Genomic DNA, 12,253 nt, shown 5'->3' with positions numbered 1-12,253 from the left:
ACCTCTTCTTTTGTTCCTGGATGGTAAAAAAATATAGAGTCCTTGATTAGCAGCCAGGGAGACTCAGGGTAAAGAGTAAACAGACAGAAGGAGGAAGTTCTTCATGTATTGATAGTATATTCTTGCCAAAGGATGCTGGAGATGTAAAAAGTTTACACGGCCTCAAGGGGGAACAGGGTAGCTACTCAAAGAGAGTGCGAGTGAGAGTTACTAAGTTTGGCGGGAGTAACTATGACTCTCTTAGTTACTAACTGGGCTTGAATCGGCTGTGCCACCTCCCCGTGGTCCCGCCGGATACCCCTACTGGGGGAACCGAGTGCACAGCCGTCCCAGGTTTGTGATGGTGGCGACTCGTAGTTGCCTCCGCCCTGCCGCAGAATCGGTTGATCCTCGGCAGTAAAGGGGGGGCCTAATTGGCCTTATCGGGTTTCACGGTCCCCCCTCCAAGCCATTGGCCCAGTGGCGATTCGTCAAAATTTGGGCACGGTGGCGGTCCCGACGACCGTCACCGACCTGGCTCTGACCCGCTTGGGGAACGGGTCATCCAGACCTTACCGGACGTGACACGGCATGCCCCTACTTGGAGCAGGATCGGCTTTGCTTGCCTGCCCCGTCGGCTAGTCGAGCGAGTGATGGCTGGGGGAGACCTATCCAGTGGTTCCCCCCCTGAGCCAGTGCCTGTGCTCTCCCGGGCGTTGTAGCAGGGCATGGGGCCCTGTGAGGTCCCCTGGCCTCGCGTGAGACAGCAGGGACCAAGTGGTAGTGCAGCCTACCGCCTGACCTAGCTCAGTAGATCAGGCATGCCGCTTACCCCTTTAGCTCCAAAGGCAGAGCAAAATTCTTCACATGGACGGTGAGTCTGCTCATTTTCTGGAACCGCTGATACCCCGTCTATGCCTGCTTGTCTGTGTTGCTGGAGGGACCCTGTTGGGATGAGGCGCGTCTGCGGGGCTTAAGATCGGGCAGCCCAAATACCACCGGCTGCACCACGCCCCGGTTCCAAATTCCATCCGAGCGCAGACGCTGCTCTCGTCACCAAATGACGCTTCACCGGACTTGACTCAGGTGGACGGGCCGCCTTTACAACCAACCCGGAAAAGGAACCGAAAGGTTCGTAAATAGCCAAACTACAGCTGGCTGACAAAATCGCCTAAGCTCGCTCGCTCTCAGCTTTTGCACTTCTACAATTCCAAACAGCTAAACTTTCTGAATCTCTAAAGATGACACCCATGTGCTTTGAAGCATTTTTGTTTTAGCAAAATTCAGTAAAGAGTTAAGCATTCATAAAGAGCTATCTGATCTATTGTGACAAAGCAATTGTCTTTGCAGGATATGCTTTTGGATCAGAAAGTGTGTTTGCAGAATGGTTGTCACTCAGGAAGAAATGAGTTTATACAAATTAATAGAAAATTTTTAAAAAGAAGTATCTGAAATGAATCCTGCAGGTACTAAATAACTCTTTGGGATAGCATGGGCTTCAAAAAGATTGTCAAAAGGAAACAATCTAAGAATATAAGATCAGAGTTCTCAGATCTCTGATCAACCCAATTTGTCAACCATCAATGCAAATTTCATGTGCACTTTGACATAATCCTCCTTCTTAAAATAAGGGAAGGAAAAATATCTTGCTACCAGTAATAAATGCAATTAAAATTCTATGTTGGGTTTCAGGAGAAAGAAAATACATAGTTTAAAAATGGCTGAAAGCCTATAGTTGTCTAATTGCACATGATGCACTTCACAGATATAGGTTGGCTTTCTCCTGATCAAATTCCATTTCTAAGTATGTGCTGCCAGAGAAAACAGAAAGTAAAAATCATGAGAGATGTGAAAAGAATTTTTTTCTTTTTGTGTGTGTGTGTGTGTGTGTGTGTGTGTGTGTGTGCGCGCGCGCACGCACGCGTGCGCCTCTGGTTTATAACTGGATGCAGCATCAACAGAATTTTGTAAAAGCTTGGTGAATGAGGGTTTTTTTGTCTGGATTTCCACCCTCTGACAAATACTATTGCCTTGCAGCTAGTCTCACATCCTGTATTTCAGATTCCCAGCTCTCTAAATCCCACATTTCTGATTCAGTAAATGCATCTGCTATGGGAACTGAGACAAGTAGCTAGAACCTCTTTTCTTACCCTATAATGTAATGCACTTAGCTAGCCAATGAATATGTGTGAAAGGAGGGGCTTTCTGGCTAAGGGACTCCTCGCTAGGGAGCAGCTGTTACAACGGTGAAACCTTCACCGAAGCCAGGCAAACACACTCACATCTCTCAGTGGCTTTGTATGTTTAGGACTGGCAAGACAACTCTCTCTCTCTCTCTCTGTCTCTCTCTCTCTCTCTCTCTGCTAAAAGTGAACAAATTAGCACAGAGGAACTTAGAGAAGACAGTTGTGAAACATTTCAGCAGAACCAGTAATGGCCTGGATCAGCAATACCTCTTGGTTTAATCATCTTGTTCTGCAAGAACATTTTAGGAGATATTTGAACAGCACTGAGGCTTACTTAGCCTTCCTGTGTGGGCCCAAACGGAGCCATCTGTTCTTTCCCATGGCTTTGGTGTATACTCTGATTTTTGTTGTTGGTGTAGTAGGAAATTTCCTAGTTTGCCTGGTAATCATCAAGCACCGGAACATGAAGACCCCTACCAACTACTACCTCTTCAGCCTTGCTATCTCAGACTTGCTTGTGCTGCTTTTTGGGATGCCACTGGAAGTCTACGAGATGTGGAACAACTACCCCTTTCTGTTTGGGCCCATAGGCTGCTATTTCAAGACGGCACTCTTTGAGACGGTGTGCTTTGCCTCCATCCTCAGCGTGACCACTGTCAGTGTGGAGAGATACGTTGCCATCCTCTATCCGTTCCGTGCCAAGCTAGAGAGCACTCGGAAGCGTGCGCTAAGGACTATCGTCATGCTCTGGGTCTTCTCTGTCCTCTTCGCCCTTCCCAACACAAGCATCCATGGCATCATGTTGCAGTATTTCCCAAATGGCACCCTGGTCCCTGGCTCTGCTACCTGCACTGTAGTCAGGCCCATGTGGATCTACAACTGCATTGTCCAGATTACTTACTTTCTCTTCTATGTGCTGCCTATGGTGGTCATAAGTGTGCTGTACTATCTGATGGGGCTAAGAGTAAGTCCTACTCAAACTGTGCTCAGTGTTTTTCCTAGCTCATTCTTTCATGTGCGTCTGCGTGTGTGTGTGTGTGTGTGTGTCTCTGTGTGCACGTGTGTGTATTTGCACACACACACATGCACACGTGTGTGTGTGTGCATATGTCTTTTAACTTTTAATCTTTTTCTTGCCTACCTGGCTTCCTAAAAAAAAAAAAAAAATCAGATCAAATCCTTGAAAGTAGTGGATTAAACTCCTTCACTGGCATAATCCCATTCTAAAATGCATGTAGCTATGTTGGGAAGCTTTTTACTTCAGTATTTTTTTTTTTAATTACCACGGCTGCTGCTGACATTTCAATGTTACTTTAACATCCAGTTTGTGTATTGATTTCAACCTCACAGAGATTTGCACCTTTTCAGGAGGAACTAGAAGGCAATAAACCAAAAGGAAAATGTGCAAAGAATGAAAAGGAGTAAGGTAGTGATTGAATCTTGTATATTATTTGTTTTCCCTCTTCTTGTGACTATAGAATTTCCATTTCATTCATTTTTCTCCTTCCCTGGAAAAAGTGTGATAATATTCCGTTGTTTAAACTCACAAAGATGTCATAAACTGAAATCTTGCCTTATTGCCACAGCTAGCAATTTCAGCAATCATTTCTTTTAAATAAGTATGGCACAGTTTCAACATAGATTAAGGCTACCTTGAAATTCCTAGCCATACTCTCTTAATAAAGTGGACTAGTTTCACAAAGTGTCATCATTTAAATACAGAGATAAAACAAACACTATCATAGTATTATAAAGCTATGCAGCGCGACACTGGAATGCACTGTTAATCACTGATTTTTTTTTTTTTTATTATTTCTTACCTATATTTGGAAAACATAAATCCTACTCTTATTATACTAAATATAACTTTGCATTTAGAACACTGTGTCTGATCATGCAGCAAGGAAAGGATGCGATGTAACTGTAGAGACAAATAGATTTACCAAACCTGTGTTAGCATATATATATATATATTTTTTTTTTTTTTTTGTGGTACTGGCTGGTATTTAGTGTTATCTGAAGCTATATAGAAGCAATTTTTCCATATCCAGGAAAAGCCACAAGGATTAATTGCCAGAAATCTATAGCACACAACAGAGTTTTGAAGAATTAATGGGTTAAAGTCTTGTAATGCTACAGTTCAGTGGTGGTTGTGGGTTCTTTGCATAGTTTCACTAAAAATTTTGAAAAATAAGACCAGAAGGAAGGAGGAGGTACTTAAAATAGTAGGGATTTAGAAAGAAAAAGAAAGCTCCAAACTAGTAAAGAGAAGCCTTTAAGGCAACAGCTTCTGTCTGTAGCAATAGACATTCCTAATCCCCATTCTTGAAGAGAAACTGGATCCCAACAGATGGCTGTTTCTTAGGGATTTCTGCATAGTCACAGGTTTGTTCAAGTCTTCTGTTCTAAAAGGGCTACAATGTATCTTCTTTTATATGTCCGCTTTTCTTTCTATCCATCTCAGACTTCAAAATTTTAAACTACACCTATCTCCTTTGCACACCAAGTTGCACTACACAAGATAGTTTCATATCTCAGTTGAAATGATAGGTGAATGGTATACCTATTTATGATAGAATGATATATCATTTCCAAGAAAAGACACTTTTTATCTAATCAAAGCTGATGAAATCTCTGAAATTTTAGCTACATCCTAGAGTCTCCACAATGCTCATGGCTCATAGGTTGTAACGGAAAAGTTCAGAATTGATCCAAAGATTGTACAACAGCTCAAATTCAGCAAACAGAGACACAATCTTTCCATTCTAACAGTCTAAGCTTTGGACGAATTGCACTTTCTGACTGTAATTTCTCCTTCAAGCTTTGCCCAGTGCTCAGGAGAGCCTCAAAATGCAGTGCAAAAAGAAGTATGCGTGCCATGTTAAGCCACTATGAGAGGTCAGCAAGCATGGATCATACAGCTGCTGACTTCATTTTTAATTATATTTCTGGTAAAAACAAAAAAAAAGATATTTGTCTTCTTCACTGGGAAATTCATGGCCAGTTGAGCCTTCAAGCTGATTTTCTCATCCTCAGTTACTTCATGATTTACTTGGCATGATATTAGGCCTAATTTTAAGGCCTAATTGTTTTGTTTGTTAATAAAATAAAGTTATGGGCAACAGATAGCTCCAGCATTAGTATCAGAACACTGATGATTACACTGCAGCCTCATTGGAACTGATTTTGTAAGCTTCTAACAATCTCTTTCCAGGAGTCCTCATCACAGGAGCTTTCAGGACTGATGCCTAGCCAGAGGTCCTCTCTCTTCTTACAAACCCAATTCAGCCACAAGGTTACCAGTTGCAAGCTGTAGCCAAAAAGCTGAGGCTGAAGAGGCAGGGGCAAAAATGAGAACATAGTGAAATGGCTCGTTGTGGAAGCTAAACCCTATAGCATTGATAGCGGTGCAGTGGCATTAACTGGGAAGAGAAGTCTGTGTTGCAGCAGGATTCACTGGAGGGTCCCTGTCCCTCAAAGTGATCTCTAGAAGGACACAAGGAAGTGGCTATCAGTGGCTAGCTGAGAGTTAAATTCTAGTTAGCTAGGATTTTTAATAGTCAGTGGAGAGAGTGTTATTTAGCCCACCTGCTTAGGACAACTTGTATTTGCCAACGAATGGCTGGTGCAGATCTTACCAAAATCTGTTTTGCCCCCTAAATTCCCAGCTGCTCAAACAGAATCATTTGTGGACAGTGACTGCCTTTGGCTAATTTCTGCAGAGCCCAGTGTACTTCTGGAGGGATCCATCTTCTTTCCACTGAGGTTTTCTGCAAACTTTATTCCCACTAATACACCTTCCCTTGCAGCAAGGGTAAGCAAGAGTACACCCAGGCGGCCACTGCTCTTCAGCAGCCTGGCAGCAACTCATTCAGCCAAATCACAAATATACAGGATCACATGCACAAGCCATGTGGCTTTCAAACACCCAGTTCTCCATCAGCTGGCATGAATGTTTGATCACGACTTGTGTCAGACAGACCAAGGAGCTTAAGAAAAACAGTTCTCTTGCTTTTTTTCACTCTTGCTGAGTGACCTCTCTAGGTTTCCCTGGGGATAGGTAAGGCCCTAATTTCAGTCTGCCTTTTGATTTCTAGTTAATCAAATTAATGCTGTTAATAAAGATGTGGGGAGAAAATCCAATTTTCAGCTTCTTGTTCTGCATACTTTTAATTCTTCTGCAGGAAATGGATAACATTCATCTCCAGGCAGCTCTCCATAAACTCACAAACAGCCCAGCATATCCATAGTGATTTTAAGTAACCATTAGCCTGGCTGCAGGTCTCCCTCTGGCAAACCATTGACATGAACTCAAGCTGCCTTTGCCGTAAACTCATTTCTTTTTTTTTTTTTTTTTTTCCCTCTGCTTTGTCATAAATCATTATTTTACTAAATTACAACTGCCAAGTTATTCTTACTAGTTATCCCTCCATGTATGATCACTCCAGCCTAAAGAGGAGCCTTGTAGCATCATCAAAATGACACGAGGAAGGTGAAGAATAAAGACACATGTGTCTCCAGTTTATTATAGTATCAGAGCAAGGTATTCTCTGTGGCTTGGAGTATTCCTGGGATAAAAGTTGAGACTAAAAATCACCAAAGAAAAACTAGGGCTTTTAGTCAATTTGAACAGACATTTATCTCTAGATGTGCTACAAATCATCTGAGCCTGTTTCTTAAGTAATGTAGTTGTGACTAAAAATGACAAAGGGAATAATGAAAAATATGGGAAGCTAAATTGGCCTATATTTTAATATAATTCAATTTATATATACTTCCCCTTTATGGGGTTTAGTGTGTAAATATGGCACTGAAAGTAGGTCTCTTTGATCAAAGTAACAATATGTCCTTAAAAAAAAAGCAGTTAATCAAAAATCATGAAACAAAATCACAATGTAAAAAGAGAAAGAAAATGGCACAAATAGCATGATTTCATAATATTCTTACTAGTCTAGACTTTTTTTTTTATTTTTCCTTCAGCCAATATCTTTTTCCTTGCTATTAAAACATTTGTTTTTAGTTTCTCTCTGTTGAAAAAAGCATCACTCCAGAGTTGTTGGCTAATTAGCACTTCCTACTTCAAGAAGCTGCGTCCAACTACACAGCCTCCATAGACAATTCCTGTTACAATCAAAGCAAAAAAGTGTTTTTTGCCCTGATTATCCAGATATCACTAAAGCACCAGAGCCTTAAGCAAACTGGGGAAGCATTTCAGGAAGGATCAGATTTTTATTCTTCTTTCTTAGAAGTCTAGGAAAAACTGCTCAGAAAAAAAATATTGTACTTGATCTGTATATGGCTGAATCTATGCATATCATGCATGTTGGCTCTCTTCAGGATGGAATATGTAGGTTTTGTTTATCAGATGAATTGAATATCAATTAGACCAATCCCTCAGGGCATGAACTGAGCTCCCTTCAAATCGATAGGAATTTTTCCAGTGTTTACAGCTGTCTTTCAGTGAGGCCTCTCTGGGTATTTTTGGATCATTGGTTTGTGCTTAATTGTGAGGAACCCTTTTAGGAAAATAAACAAAAAGCCAATATTTTGCTAGAAGACAAAATAATGTTGAAACTGAACACAAACTGCAGGCCAAATATTGACTCATTGAGAAAGGAGGAGTGGGGAATTGAAATACAAATTTGCAATTAACATGCAGTCTGAGGTGCATAATATCGGCAATTTGTTTTCAACTTAAAGCTTCACTGTTTCCCTGGACTAGAACTGAAATTTAAGTAAGCATTTTTTTCAATGAATTTTGAATTTCCCCAAATTTTGACTTCTCAAACTCAAATTACAGCTACCAATAATTTGTAAAGCCTATTCTCAACATTGATAGGAGGAAACTAAATCCCTTGTTACCACATTGTAATTCAACACCATCACTAATTCAGAGAAGTGGCCTGCATATCTTAAATTTTCTTGGTTTGAGATCATTATTAACAAAATGCAAGCCAGACGTAATGCTCAGGGACAAAATGCCTGGTTGACGATTAGCCCAGTGCAAATGGTCTTTTTTTGCAGTGGTTTTATCCCTACCAGGAAGTCCATATGTGTAGTGGGAAGGTCATCTCCTGTCTAAGCTCTCCTTTTGTTTCTCTCCTTTTGCCAGCTGAAAGGAGACAAATCATTGGAAGTGGAGGAAATGGCTGTGAATGTTCAGAGACCCTCCAGAATATCAGTCACCAAGATGTTATGTAAGTAGTGGGGGCCTTTTGTATTTTATTGACCATGGACAAGAAGCTCATGTACATCTCAGGCATGAGAGGAAAGCACATAAAATCTGTTTGGAATTAATTCCTAAATTTGAAACACTTGGTGATTGGGTCCTGAAGGCTACCCAGCAACTCCAAGGGATCCAAGAGTCATGGATAGTTTCCTCTCAAAACAAAAGAAAATCAAAAAAAAGCTTATTGCTTTTTTAGCTGCAGCCTAACAGACCAGGAGCATTTTACCTCCCATTGTAGCGCCTGGGCAAACCCAAGTGGTAGCTGCTTGGATTGCAACTCTCAGTTACATTCCTCAGTCTGCATTTGGCTTTTGCAGCCCTGTAGGGTGAAGCCTTCCATCTTAGAGTACGAACACTCTAATGAGAAAACTGATATACATCCTTTCCGTAAGAAATGTGCAAGAGTGTTCGTACTCAGAGATGGAAGGAACAAATAAATAATGAGATGTCTATGGCCCTGCCCTAACTCCAGAGAGCATATGTCCCACCACAGGCTCGATTCATGTCTCCTACAAGCCCTGCCAAGCAGCATTCATCAACTACTGCTGACTTCACTGCTCAGACCTTCCCAAGCAAAAGTAGAAATGTGGGCAGATTTGCACAATATACAACACCCAGGGGGATTTGTGCTCCAACCACCCTGAAAGCGCTCACGTTACTTTGTAATTTAGGGCTGCCTTTAAGGCAAAGATTGCCTTTCTACTAAGATGGTGTTTATGTGGGAAACATAAATCACCTCCAGTACTTCATGCAATGGCATTCTTCTTTCAGGCAGCTTAAGTCACCTCCTGAACGAGGAACCTGCACTCTGAAATCAGGATGAATGCCCGTCCCTGGTAACTGTGACCACAGATGTTAATAGGATCCAACTCTGGAACGGGTTTGCAAGAGTCCTTACCAGAGTTGTGACAGGCCACGTTGTGCATGGAGGCGAACCTTTTCATGCTGAGTAGTGTATCCAGCCAGACTCAGTATCGGAGGATGGCTCCCATGGCCTCATCCTGTATCATGTGATGTACAAATAGTGACAGATGACATACATAAATCCCATTGCATAAACTTTACCTTCTCTACCTAACAGGCTTACAGTGGTTGCTGTGTACCAAGTACCACAAATAAATCCTCATGTCTCATTGAGAGTTTGCTAGGTTCTGTGCAAGCCACATTACCTGGCTGTTGCTTGCTCCATCCAAAGCTCATTGAGTGTGTGTGTATCAATTTATGAAATATAGAGATCAATAGAAAGTTTATTCTTTTAGAGGGAAATATGTTTTTCAGCTAGTACTGCAGAGAGGCAGAAGGGATGGTGCAGGTTTTGAAACAGTAAATAAAATTGTATCTCTAGTCTTTTGTCTAGCTTTTTGAACCATCTCTGCTCAGTGAAAGCTAACAAGCCATATCATTTCATAACTGACTGTTTTTTCTTCTCCCCTTTCTCCATACTAGTTGTCCTTGTGATGGTTTTTGCTATTTGTTGGGCTCCATTCCATATAGATCGGCTCTTCTTCAGCTTTGTTGTGGAATGGACTGAGCCTCTGGCTAATATATTCAACTTAATCCATGTGGTATCAGGTAAAGCTTTCTTCTTCCACTTGCTTTGGGGCTGGAAAGTGGCTGACCTGAATATGTAGTCATTTTAATTTTAGGTGACCACAGATTATATAGGTAAATTGAAGGCCAAACACTGTTTCATGATTATATTCCTTAGAATTTTTCACTAGCCATCTCTGAACAATTTTTTCCGAAGCACACAACGGATTGTCTAAAGAGTTCAAAGACTCCCAGCTGTGGGAATGTCTTTTCTCAAATGTGATTGATGTGAAATGTCAACAGCTAGCAATGGATAACATCCCCTGAGCTGTGTGCCACACAGTCCCCCAATTACCATTCATCCTACTGGGCTCCCAGCCCAGTGTTGCTATATATATTGTTAAAAAGGCAAATAGGCTGGAAAACACTCGTTGCACCTTCCATTCAGGTAGCATCTGTTAGCCGTGTGGCAAAGGGTAAAAGGCAAAAGACCTGCTTTCTGCGAGACTGCTTAGTGGAAGCAGCCGGAGTAAGATAGCCATTAAATTACCAGCTGCATCCACTAGCACTGGAGTATGTTCCTGGGGCATGCATGGAAAATCTTCTTAGGGTTTGGTAGCCAGTGACAAGAACTGTGCTTTAAATAAAAATTGCGTTCAAGTTCCTGCAACTTTCACTCTAGGTATGTTGTCCAATATACTTGCTTGGATGGCTACAAAGAATGAAGAAAAAAAAGGGATGTCACACACATTACCAGCTGCTTTTCCTCCCTGAAAATGTTCACAAATGAATGTAACTGCCATTCAAGTGCTTCTAATGAATACTCAGCAGCAGGCACTGTCTTTTAGTGAGTTTCTCAGACAAACAGGAAACCTTACCAAAATAGCAAGCCTTACATACTGCCCAGAACTGAATGATACAACTAAATGTTTACTTGGCTGTTGCCAACCATAAAATTAAGGCTTTCTCAAGGAAGAATCTTATTTTCAGGTTGCCATGGGAAAACACTAAATGTGGATATTTGGCAGCTCTGACAGAGCCAAATAACCTTGTGCAATTGTACTGGTGTGCTGTAACAATTTAGCACTCCTTGGCTGGAAATCGTCATCTAACAGCTTTGATGTGAAGGGCACCAGCCATTCAAATCAGTCCTGTGGTGACCATGGTTTGGCTGGAGGCTGGTCAGTAGAGATCAGTAGACAACTAGTTCCTGAACAGCTGGTAATGATAGGCTCAATTTAATATGCTATATCACTTTCCTTTCCCTGGGTGCTGCAGTGTCGCACCTTACCTTGGCAAGAGATCCCTCTGCCTCTACCTGGATGGTTGCAGACAGAGACATGGTGAGTCTCTGCCTCCATCCTTGCACCTAAACATGGTGAAGCAGTACTGACAATGAAGAGGTTTTTCTCCTCTGAGATCATTCCACCCACAAATGAGGTCTCTCTCGCTCCTTCTCTTCCCCACTTTTGCCCTCCTAGGTGTTTTCTTCTATCTGAGCACTGCTGTGAACCCCATCATTTACAATCTGTTGTCCCAGCGCTTCAGGATGGCTTTCCTCAGTGTAATCTCTCCTCAGTGCAAGCACTGGGCCCATAAAAATCCCACCAACAAGATTCCTACCCAGCAGAGTATATTTATGGTTGAGGATCACAATCTGGCAGACTCTGCTGAAGACACAAGTCTCCCTGGCACTTACAGGACTTCTGTCAGCAGTTCTCAGCTGTCTACTGGCCTGTGACCTTCCATACTGCTGTCCAGGTGGCAGAGAAGTGAAGGAAAATAACTTTATGAAACAAAGAGACACATAAAAGATTGATTTCAGCAAGAAGAGCTCACAGACTGCATCTTGTCTGGTTGAATGAATGACAAGACTGTAATTAGTAGGTAATTGACAGTCATTGTATTACCCTCAAGCTAATAGGAGGGCTGGAAATCTCAGTTTGCTGACTGTAAACTCTTCCAGTGAAGAGCTTCTTTATACAAAAAGGCAGAAACGCTCCCAATGTTACCAGCACAGGAGAGAGACACTGCTTATCCAGTCTTACTGAATAACTTTTTATGCACTAGCCTAAACATCAGATTTTACACAGCTCAACATGGAGCAGCTTTCTGTACAAGCCCTGAATGCCTGTCTCTGCCTTTATGCAAGCTAGTATTGCCTCTCTCTCCCATGATCTTCTTGATCTGCTTGAGGTATGGCTATTGCAAGACCTTTTCGGCAATACAAGCAAGCAGACATGAGTGAGATGAGTTCTGAGCTGGGCTGAAAACATCCGACATTAGCATCGGCAGTAGTTAATATCCACCCACTAGTGGGGTATTTTGT

General features: G+C 41.9%; 1 protein-coding gene across 1 annotated transcript; it reads left to right on the top strand.

Annotated features, from left to right (window-relative positions):
* The first annotated feature begins 2,412 nt into the window (after positions 1-2,412).
* On the top strand, positions 2,413-11,665 carry NMUR2 (neuromedin U receptor 2). The gene is made up of 4 exons (XM_062587594.1): positions 2,413-3,129; positions 8,278-8,362; positions 9,841-9,966; positions 11,406-11,665. Exons 1-4 carry the CDS (start codon positions 2,413-2,415, stop codon positions 11,663-11,665), a joined length of 1,188 nt encoding a protein of 395 aa, XP_062443578.1.
* Positions 11,666-12,253: the final 588 nt, after the last annotated feature.

This window comes from Rhea pennata, chromosome 14 (assembly GCF_028389875.1).
Source record: "Rhea pennata isolate bPtePen1 chromosome 14, bPtePen1.pri, whole genome shotgun sequence".
Lineage (NCBI taxonomy): Eukaryota > Metazoa > Chordata > Aves > Rheiformes > Rheidae > Rhea > Rhea pennata.
This window is presented reverse-complemented; position numbering and strand designations above follow the sequence as displayed.

What these genes read in the sequence shown, in the direction of transcription:
- NMUR2 (XM_062587594.1), top strand. Translation starts at nt 2,413, where the DNA reads ATGGCCTGGATCAGCAATACCTCTTGGTTTAATCATCTTGTTCTGCAA. An exon ending in ACTATCTGATGGGGCTAAGA is followed by an intron (nt 3,130 to 8,277) that starts GTAAGTCCTACT and finishes TCCTTTTGCCAG; the next exon opens with CTGAAAGGAGACAAATCATT. An exon ending in CTTAATCCATGTGGTATCAG is followed by an intron (nt 9,967 to 11,405) that starts GTAAAGCTTTCT and finishes TTGCCCTCCTAG; the next exon opens with GTGTTTTCTTCTATCTGAGC.